General features: G+C 42.2%; 1 protein-coding gene across 2 annotated transcripts in view; it reads left to right on the top strand.

The window, feature by feature from the left end:
• KPNB1 (karyopherin subunit beta 1) overlaps positions 1-20,202 on the top strand; it is a 38,940-nt gene that overhangs the window by 8,037 nt on the left and 10,701 nt on the right. For both annotated transcript variants that reach the window (XM_053965222.1, XM_053965221.1), the window contains exons 5-14: positions 3,668-3,820; positions 5,443-5,502; positions 5,626-5,715; positions 8,167-8,277; positions 12,236-12,337; positions 13,182-13,406; positions 14,969-15,160; positions 17,387-17,517; positions 18,648-18,795; positions 19,050-19,121. In XM_053965222.1, the coding sequence (XP_053821197.1) occupies positions 3,668-3,820; positions 5,443-5,502; positions 5,626-5,715; positions 8,167-8,277; positions 12,236-12,337; positions 13,182-13,406; positions 14,969-15,160; positions 17,387-17,517; positions 18,648-18,795; positions 19,050-19,121 (1,284 nt within the window). The remainder of the gene's footprint in view (positions 1-3,667; positions 3,821-5,442; positions 5,503-5,625; positions 5,716-8,166; positions 8,278-12,235; positions 12,338-13,181; positions 13,407-14,968; positions 15,161-17,386; positions 17,518-18,647; positions 18,796-19,049; positions 19,122-20,202) is intronic.

Genomic DNA, 20,202 nt, shown 5'->3' with positions numbered 1-20,202 from the left:
GCTGGAGTTTTGGTTTTATTTTGGGTTTGTTGGGTTTTGAGTTGAGTTCTTTGGGTTGGACTTTCTTGGGTTGGATTTATGGTTTGATTTTGGGTTGGGTTTTTTGGGTTGTTTTTTTTGAGTTTCTTGGGTAGGGTTTGTAGGGTAGAGTTTGGGTTTTTGGGGTTAGATTTTGGCTTGTATTCCTCAGGTTGGACTTTTTTGGTTGGATTTTTGATTGAGGCTTTTCAGTTGGATTTTTTTGGTTCTTTGGAGTTGGGTTTCTGGGCTGGGGTTTTCCTTGGATTTTTGGGGTTGCATCTTCGGGCTTGGATTTTATCGTGGATTCTTTGCATTGGGTTTTTTGATCTTGGAGCTTTTTGGGGTTGGTCGTTGTCCCAAACCTGCCAGAGCTCCAGGAGCGTTCGGACAGCGCTCCGAGGGACGGGCTGGGATTTTGGGGTGTCCTGCAGGGCCAGGAGCTGGGCTGGATCATCCCTTGCAACTCAGGACATTCCACAATTCTCCCACCTGTGACCCTGGAGGGCTTTCCTGACCTTGAGGATTCCCTGATTTCCAGGAGACTTTCCTGACCTTAAGGAATTCCAGATTTCCTGGAGAATTTTATGATCTTGGAAGGCTTTTCCAACGTCAAGGATTCCCAGGAGTCTTTTATGATCTTGGGCTTTCCCGACCTTGAGGAATTCCTGATTTCCAGGAGACTTTTATGATCCTGGAGGCCTTTCCTGGCCTAATCCCTGATTTCCAGGAGGCTTCAAAATTATCTTGGAGGACTTTCCCAACCTTAGGGATTCTCAGGAAACTTTTATGATCCTGAAGAGCTTTCCCAACCTTAAAGAATTCCTGATTTCCAGGAGATTTTTATTATCCGGGAGGGGATTCCCTGATTTCCAGGAGATTTGGGGATTCCCTGATTTCCAGGAGATTTTTTTTGTGCTCCAGGAGGGGATTCCCTGATTTCCAGGAGATTTTTATGATCCTGGAGAGGATTCCCTGTTTTCCAGGAGATTTTTATGATCCTGGAGAGGATTCCCTGATTTCCAGGAGATTTTTTATGATCCAGGAGGGGATTCCCTGATTTCCAGGAGATTTTTATGGCCCTGGAGGGGATTCCCTGATTTCCAGGAGATTTGGGGATTCCCTGATTTCCAGGAGATTTTTATGACCCTGGAGGGGATTCCCTGATTTCCAGGAGATTTGGGGATTCCCTGATTTCCAGGAGATTTTTATGGCCCTGGAGGGGATTCCCTGATTTCCAGGAGATTTGGGGATTCCCTGATTTCCAGGAGATTTGGGGATTCCCTGATTTCCAGGAGATTTTTTGTGCTCCAGGAGGGGATTCCTGATTTCCAAGAGATTTGGGGATTCCCTGATTTCCAGGAGATTTTCATGATCCTGGAGGGGGATTCCCTGATTTCCAGGAGATTTGGGGATTCCCTGATTTCCAGGAGATTTGGGGATTCCCTGATTTCCAGGAGATTTTTATGACCCTGGAGGGGATTCCCTGATTTCCAGGAGATTTTTGTGGCCCTGGAGGGGATTCCCTGATTTCCAGGAGATTTGGGGATTCCCTGATTTCCAGGAGATTTGGGCATTCCCTGATTTCCAGGAGATTTGGGGATTCCCTGATTTCCAGGAGATTTGGGGATTCCCTGATCTCCAGGAGATTTGGGGATTCCCTGATTTCCAGGAGATGCTCCCACCCTGCTGGCAGGTTCCTGGAAGCTCTGCCCTCCTTTCCCACCCCAAATCCAGGTCACCATTCCTGCAGGGAATGTGGAGGCTCCGAGGGAAAACCTCAGCCCGGATCAGCCGTGGGCTCCTCCTGCTGCGGAAAATCCTGAATTTCCTCTGGCCAGAGGAGCCCTTTGGTGGTTGGTTCAGGAGTTTTGGTGCAGGAATATTCCACTTTTTGAGGGAATATTCCACTTTTTGAGGGAATATTCCACTTTTTGAGGGAATATTCCACTTTTTGAGGGAATATTTTGCTTTTTGAGGGAATATTCCGCTTTTTGAGGGAATATTTTGCTTTTTGAGGGAATATTCCACTTTTTGAGGGAATATTCCACTTTTTGAGGGAATATTCCACTTTTTGAGGGAATATTCCACTTTTTGAGGGAATATTCCACTTTTTGAGGGAATATTCCACTTTTTGAGGGAGCATTTTGCTTTTTGAGGGAATATTCCACTTTTTGAGGGAACATTTTGCATTTTGAGTAAAATATTTTGCTTTTTTGAGGGAGCATTTTGCTTTTTGAGGGAATATTCCACTTTTTGAGGGAATATTTTACTTTTTGAGGGAACATTTTACATTTTGAGTAAAATATTTTGCTTTTTTGAGGGAGCATTTTGCTTTTTGAGGGAATATTCCACTTTTTGAGTAAAATATTTTTACTTTTGGAGGGAATATTCCACTTTTTGAGGGAATATTCCGCTTTTTGGAGGAACATTTTACATTTTGAGTAAAATATTTTGCTTTTTTGAGGGAGCATTTTGCTTTTTGAGGGAATATTCCGCTTTTTGAGGGAATATTCCGCTTTTTGAGGGAACATTTTGGTTTTAAAGTAAAATATTCTGCTTTTTGAGGGAATATTTCACTTTTTGAGGGAATATATTTGGATTTTATTTTCAAGGGGTTGGTTTCACTGAGGAGAAAACTGAATTAAAAGAGGAAATGTGGTTGTGACAAATCCCTGGAATTCTGGAGGATTTTTCCTTTCTTTTTGATGGATTTTTTTTTTTTTTTTGCTGAATTTGCTCATTTAAATATTTTAAATATTATATTTAAATATTTTTAAATATATATTTTTTTTAAAATATATTTATTTTTCTATATTTAATATGAAATCTATAAATATTTATAGATTTAAATATTATATTTAAAATCCTGCCCTGAAGTTTTTCAATTGTGGCAGAGTTTGGGAATCTCAAATCCATCCTGAGGTGAATTCATCCCATTTTTCGTGTCTCAAATTTGCCACCAATTCAAATTGAGTTTTTAGTGCTTGTTCACAACTTTATTCTTCAAACCTTGGGGGTTTCACAGTTAATTAATATTTAAAGATTTAATTGTTTAACATTTCCTGGCCTTGCTGCAGGTCCAGGCACTGCAATTTTTTGTTCTGTGTCTGAAAAAAAATGAAATATTTACAACTCAAGAGTCTCTGCCCAATCCATAAATTACTTGGAAATGAACATTTTTTTATCTTTTTATGAACGAAGTCAAATCCTGGAGTTTGTTGGTTCGTGTTTGATCCCGTGGGATTTATTTGGCATTTTTCACTGGGATTTCTGGAGGATTTGTGCTCAGTTCAGGCTTCTCCTTCCCATCCCAGCTGCTGCAGGAATTCCTTGGATTTTCCATATTTTCCTGGTTTACCCTAAAACTTTCCTGGCCTATCCTAAAACTTTCATTTGTAAATACTGGCAAATATAATCTATATATATATCTATATATCTATATCTATATCTATATATCTATATATCTATATATCTATATATCTATATATCTATATATCTATCTATATATATATATATATATATTATCTATAGATCCTACTGCTTGAAAACAGGGGAAAATCTATTTAAATCATAAATAAATGTTTAAAAAATCAATTGAAATAATAAATAACTTTACCCAGATTTTTTTTTTAAATTTTTTTTTCAGGATCCAGAGCAGCTCCAGGACAAATCCAATGAAATCCTGACTGCCATAATCCAGGGAATGAGAAAGGAGGAGCCCAGCAACAATGTGAAGCTTGCAGCTACCAACGCACTCCTGAACTCTTTGGAATTCACCAAAGCAAACTTTGACAAAGAGGTGGGAAAAAAACCAAAAACCCAAAAAAAAACCCCAATAAAACCCCCAAAAGTGCCAGGCTGGGACTGCAGGGCTGCTGCTCCAGGGTCGGTGATGAGGATTCGTGCACCACGCTGAGCTCGGATGGAGAAATTGTGGAGACTGAGACCGGGATGCGGCCCTGGCGCGGAGGAGCGCTGGGCTCCTTTTCCCCCTTTTTTCCCCTTTTTTCCTCCTTTTCTGTTTTCCCCCCCTTTTTTCCCCCCCTTTTTTCCTCCTTTTCCCTTTCCCCCCCCCTTTTCTCCCCCTTTTCTCCCCCTTTTCCCCCCTTCCCCCCCTTTTTTTCCCTTTTTTTCCCTTTTTTTCCCTTTTTTTCCCCTTTTCCCCCCCTTTTCCCCCCCTTTTCCCCCCCTTTTCCCCCCCTTTTCCCCCCCTTTTTCCCCCTTTTTCCCCCTTTCTCCCCCCCTTTCTCCCCCCCTTTCTCCCCCTTTTTCCCCCCTTTTCCCCCCTTTTTCCCCCCTTTTTCCCCCCTTTTTCTCCCTTTCCCCACTTTCTCCCCCTTTCCCCCCTTTTCCCCCCTTCCCCCCCTTTCCCCCCCTTTTTCCCCCTTTTCTCCTCCCCTTTTTCTCCCCCCTTTTTCTCCCCCCTTTTTCTCCCCCCTTTTTCTCCCCGCTTTTTCCTCCCCCCTTTTCTCCCCCCTTTCTCCCCCCTTTTTTCCTCTTTTTTCCCCCTTTTTTTCTCCCCTTCCCCCCCTTTTTCTAATCTTCAAGGCCTTTCCTGACCTTGAATTTCCCTTGAGGATTTCCAGAACACTTTTATCATCTTGAAGGCCTTTCCCAGCACCCCAATTTCCCCCTCCCATTTTCCCCCCTTTTTTTCCACCCCTTTTTCTTCTTTTCCCCTCCCCCTTTCCCCCACCTTCTTTCTTCTTTTCCTTCTCCCATTTTCCCACTTTTTCCTTTTTTCTCTCCCTTTCCCCCTTTTTTTTCTCCTCCCCCTTTTTTTCTGCCCCTCCCCTTTTTTTCCTCCCCTTTTTATTTCCCTCCTCACTTTATTTTTTTTCCTTCCTCCTTTTCCCTCATAAATCCCACCTGACCCCAGGGCTGATCCCCCTGGATGCTCCTGGGACAGGGGGAAAATATTCCCATTTTGGGGAAAAAAACCCACTCCAGTTTTGGGGGAAAATATTCCCTTTTTTTTTGAGAAAATATTCCCATTTTTGGGGGGGAAAATATTCCCATTTTGGGGGAAAATATTCCCATTTTGGGGAAAAAACCCACTCCATTTTTGGGGGAAAATATTCCCATTTTTGGGGGAAAATATTCCCATTTTGGGGAAAAAAACCCACTCCATTTTTGGGGGAAAATATTCCCATTTTTGGGGGAAAATATTCCCATTTTGGGGAAAAAAACCCACTCCATTTTTGGGGGAAAATATTCCCATTTTTGGGGGAAAATATTCCCATTTTTTGGGGGGAAAAATGGTTTAAAATAGAGCAGGTTGTGTTGCCCTGTACCTGTGCTGGTCCAGACCTAAACTCACCCTCCCTGTGTGAACTGAAACCTTTAAAAGCTGAATTTCTTTTTAAACCCCCCCCCTTTTAAAATCCTTTTATTTCTCTTTTTTTTTTGTTTTTTCCCTAGTCTGAAAGGCACTTTATTATGCAAGTAGTCTGTGAAGCCACACAGTGTCCGGACACGAGGGTGAGTAAATTCCAAATTCCCTTTCGTGAGGAATTTCTGCCTGCCCAAAAAATATGAAATAATTTCAGGAATATGTGAAAATGTGCAAATGGTGCTGGAATTAATGTGAATTTTGTGGCGCAGGTGCGAGTGGCTGCCTTGCAGAACCTGGTGAAGATCATGTCCCTTTATTACCAGTACATGGAGACCTACATGGGGCCTGCCCTGTTCGCTGTGAGTCCAAAATCCGCCGGGATTCAGTAAAAAATTCCCTAATTCGCTATGGAACGAGCGATTTATTCATTTGTGATGAGCAGGTGATTGGTTGATGTGTGCAATGAGTAATTTATTAATTTGTAATGAGCAGGTGATTGGTTGATGTGTGCAATAAACAATTTATTAATTTGTAATGAGCAGGTGATTGGTTGATGTGTGCAATAAACAATTTATTAATTTGTGATGAGCAGGTGATTGGTTGATGTGTGCAATAAACAATTTATTCATTTATAATGAGCAGGTGATTGGTTGATGTGTGGAATAAATAAACAATTTATTAATTTGTGATGAGCAGGTGATTGGTTGATGTGTGCAATAAACAATTTATTAATTTGTAATGAGCAGGTGATTGGTTGATGTGTGGAATAAACAATTTATTCATTTATAATGAGCAGGTGATTGGTTGATGTGTGGAATAAACAATTTATTAATTTGTGATGAGCAGGTGATTGGTTGATGTGTGCAATAAACAATTTATTCATTTGTGATGAGCAGGTGATTGGTTGATGTGTGCAATGAGTAATTTATTAATTTGTGATGAGCAGGTGATTGGTTGATGTGTGCAATGAGTAATTTATTCATTTGTAATTGGTTGATGTGTGGTAATTAATGGATTGATACAGTGTGTTGGTGTTATAATGTTAATATTATATATTAGCGTGGAGGATTTATAGATGGGGTTTATAATGAATATAATATAGTAATATAATTTATATATTATATAGCTATATATGTAATATATTTTATATTAAATATATATTATTATGTCGTATATTAAATATATATTATATATTTATATGTAATTATATATAATATATGCAATATATTACATATATATAATATATGTAATATTATATATACTATATTATATGTAGTATATAGCATCTATACTATATATAGTATATAATATAGTATATATTATGTATATAGTATATATTATAATAATATATATAACATATAATAATATATATCATATTAATATAATGTACATAATATATAATTTATACTATAATAATATATAATATATGTGTATATATAATATTTTATATAGTTATAATTATTATATATTATGTAATATATATATTATATTATATATTATATATAATTTATAAATTTATATATCGTTTGTAATTTCTATAATTTATATAACTTTATTTCTTTATAATGAATATAAATTATTTAATATTTAGTAAATAAATATATTGATGTATTAAAGTTATATTAGTGTTATATATTAGTATATAAGTAGTATATTAAACAATAATTTGATGTGTCATCATGAAATATATAATATAGAATTTATTTACAATAAGTAAATAAATTTTCTTTATAATTCTCTATTTATTCCTCTTGATTTTCCCGTTTGCATTTACATTTTTCCTGTTTTTAGCTGATCTTCCTGTGTTTTTATTGACATTTATTTCTCTGAAAATGATTTCTGTTTAGGGATTTATTTCCCTGTATTTCTATCGATGACGATTTATCTCTTTTTCCTCGTTTTGTATTTACAATTCTCATATTTATTTCTCTGAATTCCTCCCATTTTATTGTTATTTTTGTTATTTTTATTGTTATTTTTTACTGTTATTTTTGGCCAATCTCCTCTTTTTATTCATATTTATTTGTTTCTGATATTTATTTCTATTTCTCACATTTATTTCTTTGATTTCTCCCCATTTGTATTTTTATTTCTCATATTGATTCATGTTTTTATTTTTCATTTTTATTTCTCTGTTTTTCCCTTATTTATATTTCTCATTTTTATTTCTCTCATTTCCCCATATTTATTTCTCATCTTTATTTCTGATTTTCCCTTATTTATATTTCTCATCTTTATTTCTCTGATTTCCCCATATTTATTTCTCATCTTTATTTCTGATTTTCCCTTATTTATATTTCTTATCTTTATTTCTGATTTTCCCTTATTTATATTTCTCATCTTTATTTCTCTGATTTCTCTATATTTATATTTCTCATTTTTATTTCTCTCATTTCCCCATATTTATTTCTCATCTTTATTTCTCTCATTTCCCCATATTTATATTTCTCCTATTTATTTCTCTGTTCTCCCCCTATTTATATTGATATTCCTGATATTTTTTCCCCTGATCTCCCTCAGTTCCTATTTATATTTTCCATTTTTATTTCTGGCTACCATCTCTTTCAAAACCCATTCCTGATTTTCCTTTGCATCCTTGAGAATCCCAATCCATTAAAAAAAAAAAAAACCAAAAAAAAAACCAAAACCTTGGCATTCCAAACGGAGCAAAAAGCTCAATTTGAGGTGATAAAATACAGGGAAAAAATGGGATTATTTCTCATTTTGACAGAATGACTTGAACTCCGCAGGGTCCGCGGGGAATTCCGGGTGGGAGAAATCCCTAATTGGGGTTTTGGTTTGCGCTGCAGATCACGATCGAGGCCATGAAGAGCGACATCGACGAGGTGGCGCTGCAGGGCATCGAGTTCTGGTCCAACGTGTGCGACGAGGAGATGGACCTGGCCATCGAGGCCTCCGAGGTGGGGAATTCCTGGGAATGCCGGGATTTCCTGGGAATGCCGGGATTTCCTGGGGATGTCAGGATTTCCTGGGAATGCAGGGATTCCTGGGAATGACGGGATTTCCTGGGGATGTCGGGATTTCCTGGGAATGCAGGGATTTCCTGGGAATGCCGGGATTTCCTGGGAATGCCGGGAATTCCTGGGAATGCTGGGAATGACGGGATTTCCTGGCCATCGAGGCCTCCGAGGTGGGCATTTCCTGGGAATGCTGGGATTCCTGGGAATGCTGGGAATGACGGGATTTCCTGGGGATGCCGGGATTTCCTGGGGATTTCCTGGGAATGCAGGGATTTCCTGGGAATGCAGGGATTTCCTGGCCATCGAAGCCTCCGAGGTGGGCATTTCCTGGGAATGCAGGGATTTCCTGGGAATGCCGGGAATTCCTGGGAATGCTGGGAATGACGGGATTTCCTGGCCATCGAGGCCTCCGAGGTGGGCATTTCCTGGGAATGCCGGGATTTCCTGGGAATGCTGGGAATTCCTGGGAATGCCGGGAATTCCTGGGAATGCTGGGAATGACGGGATTTCCTGGCCATCGAGGCCTCCGAGGTGGGGCTCGGGGATTTCCTGGGAATGCTGGGATTCCTGGGGATTCCTGGGAATGTCGGGATTTCCTGGGAATGTCAGGATTCCATCGAGGCCTCCGAGGTGGGGATTTCCTGGGAATGCTGGGATTCCTGGGAATGCAGGGATTTCCTGGGGATGACGGGATTTCCTGGCCATCGAGGCCTCCGAGGTGGGGATTTCCTGGGAATGACGGGATTCCTGGGAATGTTGGGATTTCCTGGGGATGCTGGGAATGATGGGATTTCCTGGCCATCGAGGCCTCCGAGGTGGGGATTTCCTGGGATTTCCTGGGAATGACGGGATTCCTGGGAATGTTGGGATTTCCTGGGAATGACGGGATTTCCTGGGAATTCCTGGGAATGACGGGATTTCCTGGCCATCGAGGCCTCCGAGGTGGGGATCCCTGGGGATCCCGGGATTTCCTGGGAATGCCGGGATTCCCTGGGAATGTCGGGATTTCCTGGGAATGCAGGGATCCCTGGGAATTCCCAGGAATGTCGGGATTTCCTGGGATTGTCGGGATTTCCTGAGGATTCCCAGGAATGCTGGGATTTCCTGGCCATCGAGGCCTCCGAGGTGGGCATTTCCTGGGAATGACGGGATTTCCTGGGAATGACGGGATTTCCTGGGGATGCAGGGATTTCCTGGGAATTCCTGGGAATGCCGGGACTTCCTGGGAATGACGGGATTTCCTGGCCATCGAGGCCTCCGAGGTGGGGATTTCCTGGGAATGCTGGGATTCCTGGGAATGACGGGATTTCCTGGGAATTCCTGGGAATGACGGGATTTCCTGGGAGTGCCGGGATTTCCTGGGAATGCAGGGATTTCCTGGGAATGCAGGGAATGTCAGGATTTCCTGGGGATGCAGGGATTTCCTGGGGATTTTCTGGGAATGTCGGGATTCCTGGGAATGCCAGGATTTCCTGGGAATGCAGGGATTTCCTGGGGATTTCCTGGGAATGCCGGGATTTCCTGGGAATGCCGGGATTTCCTGGCCATCGAGGCCTCCGAGGTGGGGCTCCAGGATTTCCTGGGAATGCCGGGATTTCCTGGGAATGCAGGGATTTCCTGGGAATGTCAGAATTTCCTGGGGTTTCCCTTGGGAATGCCGGGACTCCTGAGAATGTCAGGATTTCCTGGGAATGCCAGGATTTCCTGGGGATCCATGGGAATGCCAGGACTCCTGGGGATTCCTGGGAATGCCAAGATTTCCTGGGAGTGTCAGAATTTCCTGGAAATTCCTGGGAATGCGGGGACTCCTGGGGATCCCCGGGAATGCTGAGATTTCCTGGGAATGTCAGGATTTCCTGGGAATTCCCTGGGAATACCGGAATTCTTGGGAATTTCCCGGGAATGGCAGGTTCCCTGGGAATTTCCTGGGAATGCCAAAATTCCCTGGGAATGTCAGGATTTCCTGGGAATGCCGAGATCCCTGGGAATTCCTGGGAATGCCAGGATTTCCTGAGGTTTCCCTTGGGAACGCCAGGATTCCTGGGAATACCAGGATTCCTGGGAATTACGGGATTCTTGGGAATGCTGGGATCCCTGGGAGTTCCCTGGGAATGCCAGAATTCCTGAGGTTTCCCTCGGGAATGCCAGAATTCCCTGCAGCTTCTCTCAGGAATGCCAGAATTCCTGGGAATGCCAGAATTTCCTGGGAATTCCCTGGGAATGCTGCAATTCCTGGGATTGTCCATCCCGGGAGCTCCTCCTGCCCTTCCCAAGGGAAATGGGGAAATTCCCGGGTGCTTTTGGGGTCACAGCAGCAAATGAGAGATCCTAAAAGAGCCTTTGGCTCCTCCTTTGGGGGTTTTTAATTCTTCATTTTGGAATTTCTGATTCTTCATTTGGGAACTTTTGGCTCCTCTTTTTGGGTTTTTTTTGGTTTTTTTTTTTTTTGCTCCTCCTTTGGGATTTTTTAATTCTTCATTTAAGGATTTTTTTTTTTTTTAATTCTTCATTTAAGGACTTTTTTTTTTTAATTCTTCATTTAAGGACTTTTTTTTTTTTAATTCTTCGTTTAGGACTTTTTAGCTCCTCCCTTGGCAGTTTTTTTAGCTTCTCTTTTGGGAGTTTTTAGCTCATTTGGGAGTTGAGTTTTTAGGTCCTCTGTTGAATTCTTCATTTTGGAATTTTTAATTCTTCATTTGGGATGTTTTTTGCTCCTCCTTTGGGGACTTTTAGCTCCTCCTTTGAGGGTTTTTAGCTCATCTGGGAGTTGAGTTTTTGGCTCCACCTTTGGGACTTTTTAATTCTTCATTTTGGAACTTTTAATTCTTCATTTGAGATTTTTTTTTTTTTTTTTTTGCTCCTCCTTTGGGAGTTTTTGGTTCCTCTTTTGGGAGGAGTTTTTACTCCTCGTGTGGTTCTGGCCCAGGTTCTGCTCCCCGAGATAAAATTGGGGATTTTTTAGCTGGCTCTGCATTTGGAATTCCTGTTAATCCCAAAATCCTGGGATGGTTTGGGCTGGAAGAACCTTAAATCCCATCCATTCCCAGCTTGCTCCCAGCCCTCTCCAACCTGGTGCTTTTTGTTCAAACAACCCAATTTTATCATTTTTTATTCTCTATTTCCACCTAAATCCACGTGCACCTCCTATCACAGGGCTCTCCCATGTTTTTCCTGGAAATAATCCATGAGATTCATGAAATAATGTCCAAAATTTTGGGGTCTGCCACACCCACGAGGGGGTTTTTCTTCCAAAAGATGGTTCACATTCCCTAAAATCCATGATTTGTGAGTCAAACCTGAAATTCTGGATGAAATAAAATCAATTACCCTGTGGAATGGCTGGGGAGGAATTTGGGGGATTTGTTTGCATGCAGCTGCTGTTTGCAGGAATTATCTGTGGAGATCAATAACAGCTGAAACTTTGAAGGGCTCTGCATGAATCACATCCCTGTTTTTAAAAGCAGCTAAATCTATATTTATGCTTGCATTCCCAACAAATTAAAAAAAAAAAAAAAAAAAAATCAAGGATAAAAGGACAGCAGCAGTGGGGTGGGGTTTATTTGCTCCAAACCTTTTGCTCCTTCACCTCGGGGTCACTTGGTAATTACACCTGACAGCCAAGTGAAAATGGGGATAATTGTGCCCTGTGAGGAGGGATGAGGAATTCAAGTGGATTTTGGACTATTTAAAGTGGATTTTGGAATATTTAACTCGGTGCAAAGTGCCCTTGAGGCAACTCAGGATTCCTGCTGGGGAGGAGGGGGGGGGGGAAAAGGGAATTTGTGCCTCTTGGAGTTGATCATTCAGCCTCTTAATGCTGGGAAAAAAATAAAATAATATAAAACCAGATCAAAATATTGATGAAAAGAAACTTTTCACCTCTTTTTCTTCTCTCCAGGCAGCAGAACAAGGACGGCCCCCAGAGCACACCAGCAAGTTCTATGCCAAGGGGGCACTGCAATATTTGGTCCCTATTCTAACCCAGACCTTAACAAAACAGGTGAGTTCCACGTGCCCTGAGGGAATTGCAGCTCAGGAGCTCTTCCTGCCCCCCTGGCTCTGTCTGCAATGGGGTTTTGGATTCCTCAGAATCCCATTTGGATCCCAAAAATGCCTCAGGAGTGGCGGTCCCTGGTCTGTGATGAGCTTTCATGCACCACTCTGAGCCAGTGATGCAGCAATTTTTGGGCTGAGACTGGGACTTGCCTCCTTTTTCCCTGATCACATCCCAGGACTTGTGGTTTTCAGAGAGGTTTGGTGATTCCCTCTGTTCCTATTCAGAATATTTGGGATAGAAACCACATATTCCACAGCCTCATGTGGGCTCCAATTCCTGGGATTCTTGAGGCCTTAGTCCCTGTTAAACACTTCCAGGGATTTATTGGAGCTGTGCTTCCCAAGATTTGTGATTTCTGGAGAGGTTTGGTGATTCCCTCTGTTCCTATTCAGAATATTTGGGATAGAAACCACATATTCCACAGCCCCTGCCTCATGTGGGCTCCAATTCCTGGGATTTTTGAGGCCTTAGTCCCTGTTAAACACTTCCAAGGATTTATTGGAGCTGTGCATGCCAAGATTTGTGATTTCTAGAGGGGTTTGGTGACTCCCTGTATTCCTGACAGATTATGCTCTTGTAACTTGTGTGATTGCCCTCGCTCCCAAGCTGTAAAAGGAATTATTTTACCTCCCTACTCTATGAAGAGAGCTTACCAACCCTAAATATGAAACCCAGACCCACGTACTAAACCAGCACAAAAAAAAAAAAAACCAAAAAAAAACTAAAATCAAAACCACAGAGTCATCACCAGAGGGATTTTTTTGTTTTTTTTTTTAATTTTTTGCAGGACGAGAACGACGACGACGACGACTGGAACCCCTGCAAGGCAGCAGGGGTGTGCCTGATGCTGCTGGCCACGTGCTGCGAGGACGACATCGTCCCCCACGTGCTGCCCTTCATCAAGGAGCACATCAAAAACCCCGACTGGAGGTACCGGGATGCGGCCGTCATGGCCTTCGGATGCATCCTGGAAGGGCCCGAGCCCAACCAGCTCAAGCCTTTAGTAATACAGGTGAGCTGCTGGCAGGGCTTGGGGCTCAGAATCTTGTGGGAGGGTGGGAGGTGTGAGTGAGGATTTCGTTTGAGGAAAATCGGGACGGTGTGACGTGGTTTCGGAGGTAAAAATCCCTTGGTTTGGGGTTTTTAGGGTTAAAAATGACATGGTTATTTGGAGAACAATTAGTGTTTTGTACATGGTCTTATTTTAAGGAAAATCAGGATTTCATCTGTTTTGGAGGATTTTAGAGCCTGGTTTTGGTGGGAGGGTGTGATTTGGTTTCGGAGGTAAAAATCCCTTGGTTTGGGGTTTTTAGGGTTAAAAATGACATGGTTATTTGGAGGAGAATGTCTGCTTTGTGCATGGTCTTATTTAAAATAAAATCAGAAGGATTTCACCTGTTTTGGAAGCTTCTGGAACCTGAGTTTGGTGGGAGGGTTTAATTTGAGGAAAATCAGGAGGGTGTGATGTGGTTTCAGAGATAAAAATCTCTTGGTTTGGGGTTTTTAGGGTTAAAAATGACATGGTTATTTGGAGGAGAATGTGTGCTTTGTACATGGTCTTATTTTAAGGAAAATCAAGATTTCACCTGTTTTGGAAGCTTCTGGAACCTGAGTTTGGTGGGAGGGTGTGATTTGGTTTTGGAGGTAACAATCCCTTGTTTGGGGGATTTTAGGGTTAAAAATGACATGGTTATTTGGAGGAGAATGTCTGCTTTGTACATGGTCTTATTTTAAATAAAATCAGAAGAATGTCACCTGTTTTGGAGGCTTTTGGAGCCTGAGTTTTATAGTGTTGCTGGGTTAATTGGGGGAGAATGTTTGATTTCTACATCCTCTTATTTTAAGGAAAACCAGAAGGATGTCACCTGTTTTGGAGGGTTTTAGAGCCCAAGTTTTCTGAATTTTTGGAGGCTTTTAGAGCGCAAAATCCCTGGGTTATCTGGGGAAGAATACCTGATTTGCATGTGCTCTTTATTTAAGGAAAATCAAAGATAGAATCTAGTTTTGGGGCTTTTTGGAGCTAAAAATCACTGGGTTAATTGGAGGAGAATGTTTGATTTGCACATGCTCTTAATTTTGGGAAAATTAGAAGGTTATAACCCCTTTTTGGAGGCTTTTAGAGCCCAAAACCCCTGGGTTAATTGAAGGAGAATGTCTCATCTGCTTTTAATTTAAGGAAAATCAGAAGAATATCACCTGTTTTGGAGGCTTTTAGAGCCCAAAATCCTGGGGTTAATTGGAGGAGAACATCTCAAATCCAAATCCTGATTTTGATCCATAACCCAGCACTCAGATTAAGTTACCTCAAATCTGCTTTGGGACTCTGGTAGGAAAGAATATGGGAAGAAATACATTTTAAGGAGTGAAAATTATAATATTTACTGAATGTAGAAGCTGCCTTCATTTTGGGCATGTTGAGTAAAACCATCCTTGGTGAAGGTGTTCGGAAGAGGGGTCATGTCAGGGAATAGAGCCATTAATACAAAATAAAACAATATATGTCCTAAATAAGCTACAGGACCGGGACAAATGCAGGGTTTTTTACCTCACCTGGTTTCTCCTGGTTCCTTCCAGGCCATGCCAACGTTGATAGAGCTGATGAAGGATCCCAGCGTGGTGGTCAGGGACACGACAGCCTGGACCGTGGGCAGGATCTGCGAGATGCTGCCCGAGGCCGCCATCAACGACATCTACCTGGCCCCGCTGCTGCAGTGCCTGATGGAGGGGCTGAGCGCCGAGCCCAGGGTGGCCACCAATGTCTGCTGGGTGAGGAACCCTCCAAACCCCGCCAGGAGCTCAGATCCACCGGGAAAAACAGCTCCCGGTGGGACCTGGAAGGGTTTTGGTGCCACCGAGTCCGAGCGTTCTGCCAGCAGCAGCAGCGCTAAGTTGTGTTGGCTCTTGTGTGCTCATCCGTGAATTTGGAGGGCAGCTCCAGGGACTGGGAGCTCTGCCCTGCTCCAGGCAGCTTGTTCAGATGTCTGGGACTTTTTCCATGAGGGAATTTTCCTTAATATCCAGCCTGGACATCCCTTGAGGTTGTTTGGTCTTGTCTGACCAAATCTCCCCCATTTTCCCCTCACGGATCTCCCCTATTTTCTCTCATGGATCTCCTCCCCTATTTTCCCTCACAAATCTCCCCCCATTTTCCCTCACAAATCTCCCCCCATTTTCCCTCACAAATCTCCCCCCATTTTCGCCTCACAAATCTCCCCCAATTTTCCCCTCATGGATCTCCTCCCCCATTTTCCCCTCACAAATCCTTCCCCCATTTTCGCCTCACAAATCTCCCCCATTTTCGCCTCACAAATCTCCCCCATTTTCCCCTCACAAATCTCTCCCCCATTTTCCCCTCACAAATCCTTCCCCCATTTTCGCCTCACAAATCTCCCCCATTTTCGCCTCACAAATCTCCCCCATTTTCCCCTCACAAATCTCTCCCGCATTTTCCCCTCACAAATCTCCTCCCCCATTTTCCCCTCACAAATCTCCTCCCCCATTTTCCCCTCACAAATCCTTCCCCCATTTTCGCCTCACAAATCTCCCCCATTTTCCCCTCATAAATTTCCCCCATTTTCCCCTCACGGATCTCCCCCATTTTCCCTCATGGATCTCCTCCCCCATTTTCCCTCACAAATCTCACCCATTTTCCCCTCACAAATCCTTCCCCCATTTTCCCCTCACAAATCCTCCCCCATTTTCCCCTCAAATCTCCCCCATTTTCCCCTCACAAATCTCCCCCCTCATTTTCCCTCAAATCTCCCCCATTTTCCCTCAACCAGAGCCTGGCTCCCACCTGGCTCCACCCTCCTGTCAGGGGCTTTAATGAATATAAATTAAAAGATATAAATGTAAATTAATATATAAACACATCACATTTATATCTTTATATTGTTTTCTAGATTTACATAATTTTCTGTATTTATATTATGTATGTATATTGTTTTATATGGGTTCATATGTTTATATAATTTTATGTAATTATATACTTATATAATTTTAAATGTGATTTTATATATTTAGCCACACACACTTTAGTGAATTCCACAATTAATCCATGGCTTGCTCCCCCAGCAAACACTGGTTAACTCTTCAATTTTCCCAACTCTATTTTGTGCCTCTGGCAGGAAAAAAAACAAAGGAAAAAGGTGGCATTTTAGGAAAAAAATGCTGATATTCACTGAGTGTAGAAGTTGCCTCTAGTCTGGGAATGCTGTGGGAGCTGTCCCTGCTGTCGTGGGGTTGAAAAAAAGGAATTTTTGGATTAAGCTTTTTTTGGATTGCCTTGAGGCCCAAACCCAAACCTACTCCTGGAGCGATCCCAGAAATAATTTGGGAAGCAGGATTTTTTTTTCCCTGATGCTTTGTGTGGTCTCCACGTCCCCACTGCCTTCCAGGAGCTGCTCCTTCAGACTGAGCTGGGGAGGAGGATTTTCCTGTCAAAACAACTTCTAGAAATGACAGAATCCCTTCTTTTTACAATTCCAGAGGTTCCAAGACTCACCAGCACAAAGGGGTTTTCCCTGCTCTGTTATCCTGGCAAAAATCCAGGTGGCTTTTGTCTCCTGATGATGATTCCTGGGTGTTTTTAGAGTAAAATAAAAATTCAGGAAGCTTTTAGCTCCTCTCACCCACCTGTAGCACAGTTAAACTGCTCTGGAATTGTTCACCCTGCACACTTTTTAGTTTGGGATTTTTGTTTGGTGTGGGTTTTTTGATTTGTTGTTTTTTTCTGTTTGTTTTTATTTGCTTGCTTGGGGTTTTTTGTTGTTGTTTTTGTGGGGTTTTCTTTGGTTTTTTGTTTGGTTGGTTTTTTTGGCTTTTACTTGGTTGGTTTGGGTTTTTTTGGTGTTGGGTTTTTTAATTTTGTTTTGATTTTGTTTTTTTTGTATATTTGGGTGTTTTTTTTTTTGAATGAAAACGGATGGAATCTGAATTTCTGAAGCTGTGAAGGTGGAAAACCAATGGATATTTTGATATTTTGTGTTCCAGGCCTTCTCCAGCCTTGCTGAAGCTGCCTATGAAGCCGCAGATGTGGCTGATGATCAGGAAGAACCAGCAACTTACTGCTTATCCTCCTCCTTTGAGCTGATAGTGCAGAAACTGCTGGAGACTGCAGACAGGTAAAACAACCTCTCCAAAAAGCCTTTTTTCATTTATTTCCCACTCCACGCTCTCGGGCTCTTCTTGGCAGCTGAGATCTGGTGTTGGATTAAAACATGGCTTTATTGGGTACTAAAAAAAAAAAAAACCCAGAGGAATAGAAGATGCAAATCCCAGGAAAACAGCTCTTCCCACTGAATAATTTCTCATAATTTTGTCCATATCTGGTTTTAGGAAGTTGAGGACTGTCTCTTCCCCCTTTCCCTTCAAATTTCTCCCATTTCCCCTCATGTTTTCCCCTCACGTCTCCCCCATTTTCCCTCAAATCTCCAAGTTTAACTCCACACTTTTAAGACTCTGCCCTTTTTGTGCAGCCACAAAACTCAGCCCCGTTGGCTGCAGGCCCCCTGAATAACCAGAAATTGCAGCAGGACGTAATCAGGGATCCCTGTTTGTTCCTTTCCTGGTTGTTTTTGTGTGAGTTCCATCCCTTCCATCAGCTCCAGGTGCTCCCAGAAGAGCCAGGGACCAACTTGATCTCCCATTCCCGTCCCAACTGAAACAGAAAATAGATTTGGCAAAATATTTCACTCTCAAATGCAGGAAAAAAGGGCTAAAACTCGAATTTTATGGTGGTTTGAAGGTCACATAAATCTGATAGCTCCAAGTTCAATCCCTGGATCAGCTCCATGGACTGATGGAGCTTATTTTGCTGCTGATTTTCTGTAAAAACCTTGTCCCAGTTCAAAATTTAAACTCTTTCCCTGTCTTCATTTACATCCAGCCAGGAGTGGAGTGTCTGGCTCAAGGCTCTGGAGCCCATCAATCTTCTCAGGTGCCTTAATTCCAAATTTCACACCCTCAGGGGTGTCTGGGGCAGGGCTCTGAAGTGCTGACACCAACTCTGAGGCTCCTTCTCTCCCTCTCCTTGTTGTGAGACCTACTGAAAATCATTTTTAAAACTGAAAATCATTAGAAAGAAATGTGCCAGAACGGCTTCACAAATTCCCTTTATTTCAAGGCTTTTCAAATGGCTCCTGCTTGTCACAGCACTCAAATGGAGCTGTTGCTGGTTTACTAAAATTAAAAAAAAAAAAAAAAATCTGTTTCCACACACTTGGAGCTGCAAATCTTCCTCCTTCTGTTGCAGACCTGATGGACACCAGAATAACTTGAGGAGTTCTGCCTATGAATCCCTGATGGAAATAGTGAAAAACAGTGCCAAGGACTGTTATCCTGCTGTCCAAAAAACCACCCTGGTCATCATGGAGAGGCTCCAGCAAGTGCTGCAGATGGAGGTGGGTAAATCCTGATTTAAAATTGTGGCTGCTCTGTCCCTGGGAGTGTCCAAATCCAGGCATGGTGGGAGGTGTCCCTGCCCGTTTGGGATTTAAGGTCCCAAACCACTCAGGGATTCTATATTCAGCTCCTTCACAGCCCCTCCGCTCTGAAATCTGAAAAGAACAAATATTTAAAGTACAACCTGGCTCTCCCTGGAGCTGCCAGGATCCCAGGCAGCCTCTTCACACGTGGGATTTTGTTCTTGTTTCAGTCTCACATCCAGAGCACCTCTGACAGAATCCAGTTCAATGACCTCCAGTCCCTTCTCTGTGCTACTCTCCAGGTAAATTCCTCTCTCCTGGGTTTGCTGTGGGAATAAAGTGATTTTTGAGGTGTTTCTGTGCCCCTGGAGCTCCAACCCCAGCTCTTGGTGCTGAGAATTGAATGAAAAAAGTGGATTTTGGGTCCCAGCTGACACGTGGGAGGTGATGCAAGGTTCAGAAGTCTCGAAGTTGTGCTCTAGTGACAAAATTCAGGGCAATATGACTCAAAGAATGCTGCTGGGGATTTTATAAAAGATTGTCTGTGCTGTCAGATTGGTTCTTGGGTTGGCTACAACCTCAACAATCTCACAGACAACAACAACAAAAAAAAAAAATTCCCTCAAGGCTTTGATTTCTTCATCTGCCTCTCGTGCTTGGTGCTCCTGATCCAAATGGCAGCAATTAAAATGTTCTGAGTGTCCTCAGAATTCCCAATTAAACATCTGCTAATGAGCAGGAGCCACCAGTGCAGTGCTTACTGCTGCAAACACCACTCAGAAAAGGGTTTTTTTCCCCCAAAAATCAGCTCAGAGCAACCCAGGTGGTCTCCAGGTTGATTTGAGAAATCCTTAATTTCATCCTCAAAAGCTTTGTGGTTGTTTTCACTCTCCAACTTTAGGGTAATTTTTGAAAATAATGGGAAGTGGGAATAATCTGTCCTTAGAAAGAGTTTTAATGGGGAATTTTCACCCTGGAATCTCACAGGATGGGCACTGCCTGGGGAGTGTAATCTAGGTGGAAATAAGATGCTGACTTTAATTTCTAAATGTGTTTTTTTACTATCCCAGAAACTGAACCTGAATTTTTTACCCAGTTGCAGCAAATACTTAAAAACCACTGAGTAAAACTCAGCAGAGGGGCTTTTTTCAGTATTAAAAAAATTAAATCTATGGTTTTTTTCCCCAATTTTTTTTTTGTTGTTTTGCTGGAAGTGCAATTATGAACATCCAACAGAAAAAAAAAAAAAAAAAACAAAAAACATTTGTTAATATTGGAAATTAAGTGAGAAAATCTCATCCCTGGAAGGAACAACTAGTGGAATGTATTCTTGTCCATGGAATTTGGGGGGTTTTAAGCTCTCTTCCCACCCAAACCATCCTG

The sequence above is a fragment of the Vidua chalybeata genome, chromosome 26, assembly GCF_026979565.1.
Source record: "Vidua chalybeata isolate OUT-0048 chromosome 26, bVidCha1 merged haplotype, whole genome shotgun sequence".
NCBI lineage: Eukaryota > Metazoa > Chordata > Aves > Passeriformes > Viduidae > Vidua > Vidua chalybeata.
This window is presented reverse-complemented; position numbering and strand designations above follow the sequence as displayed.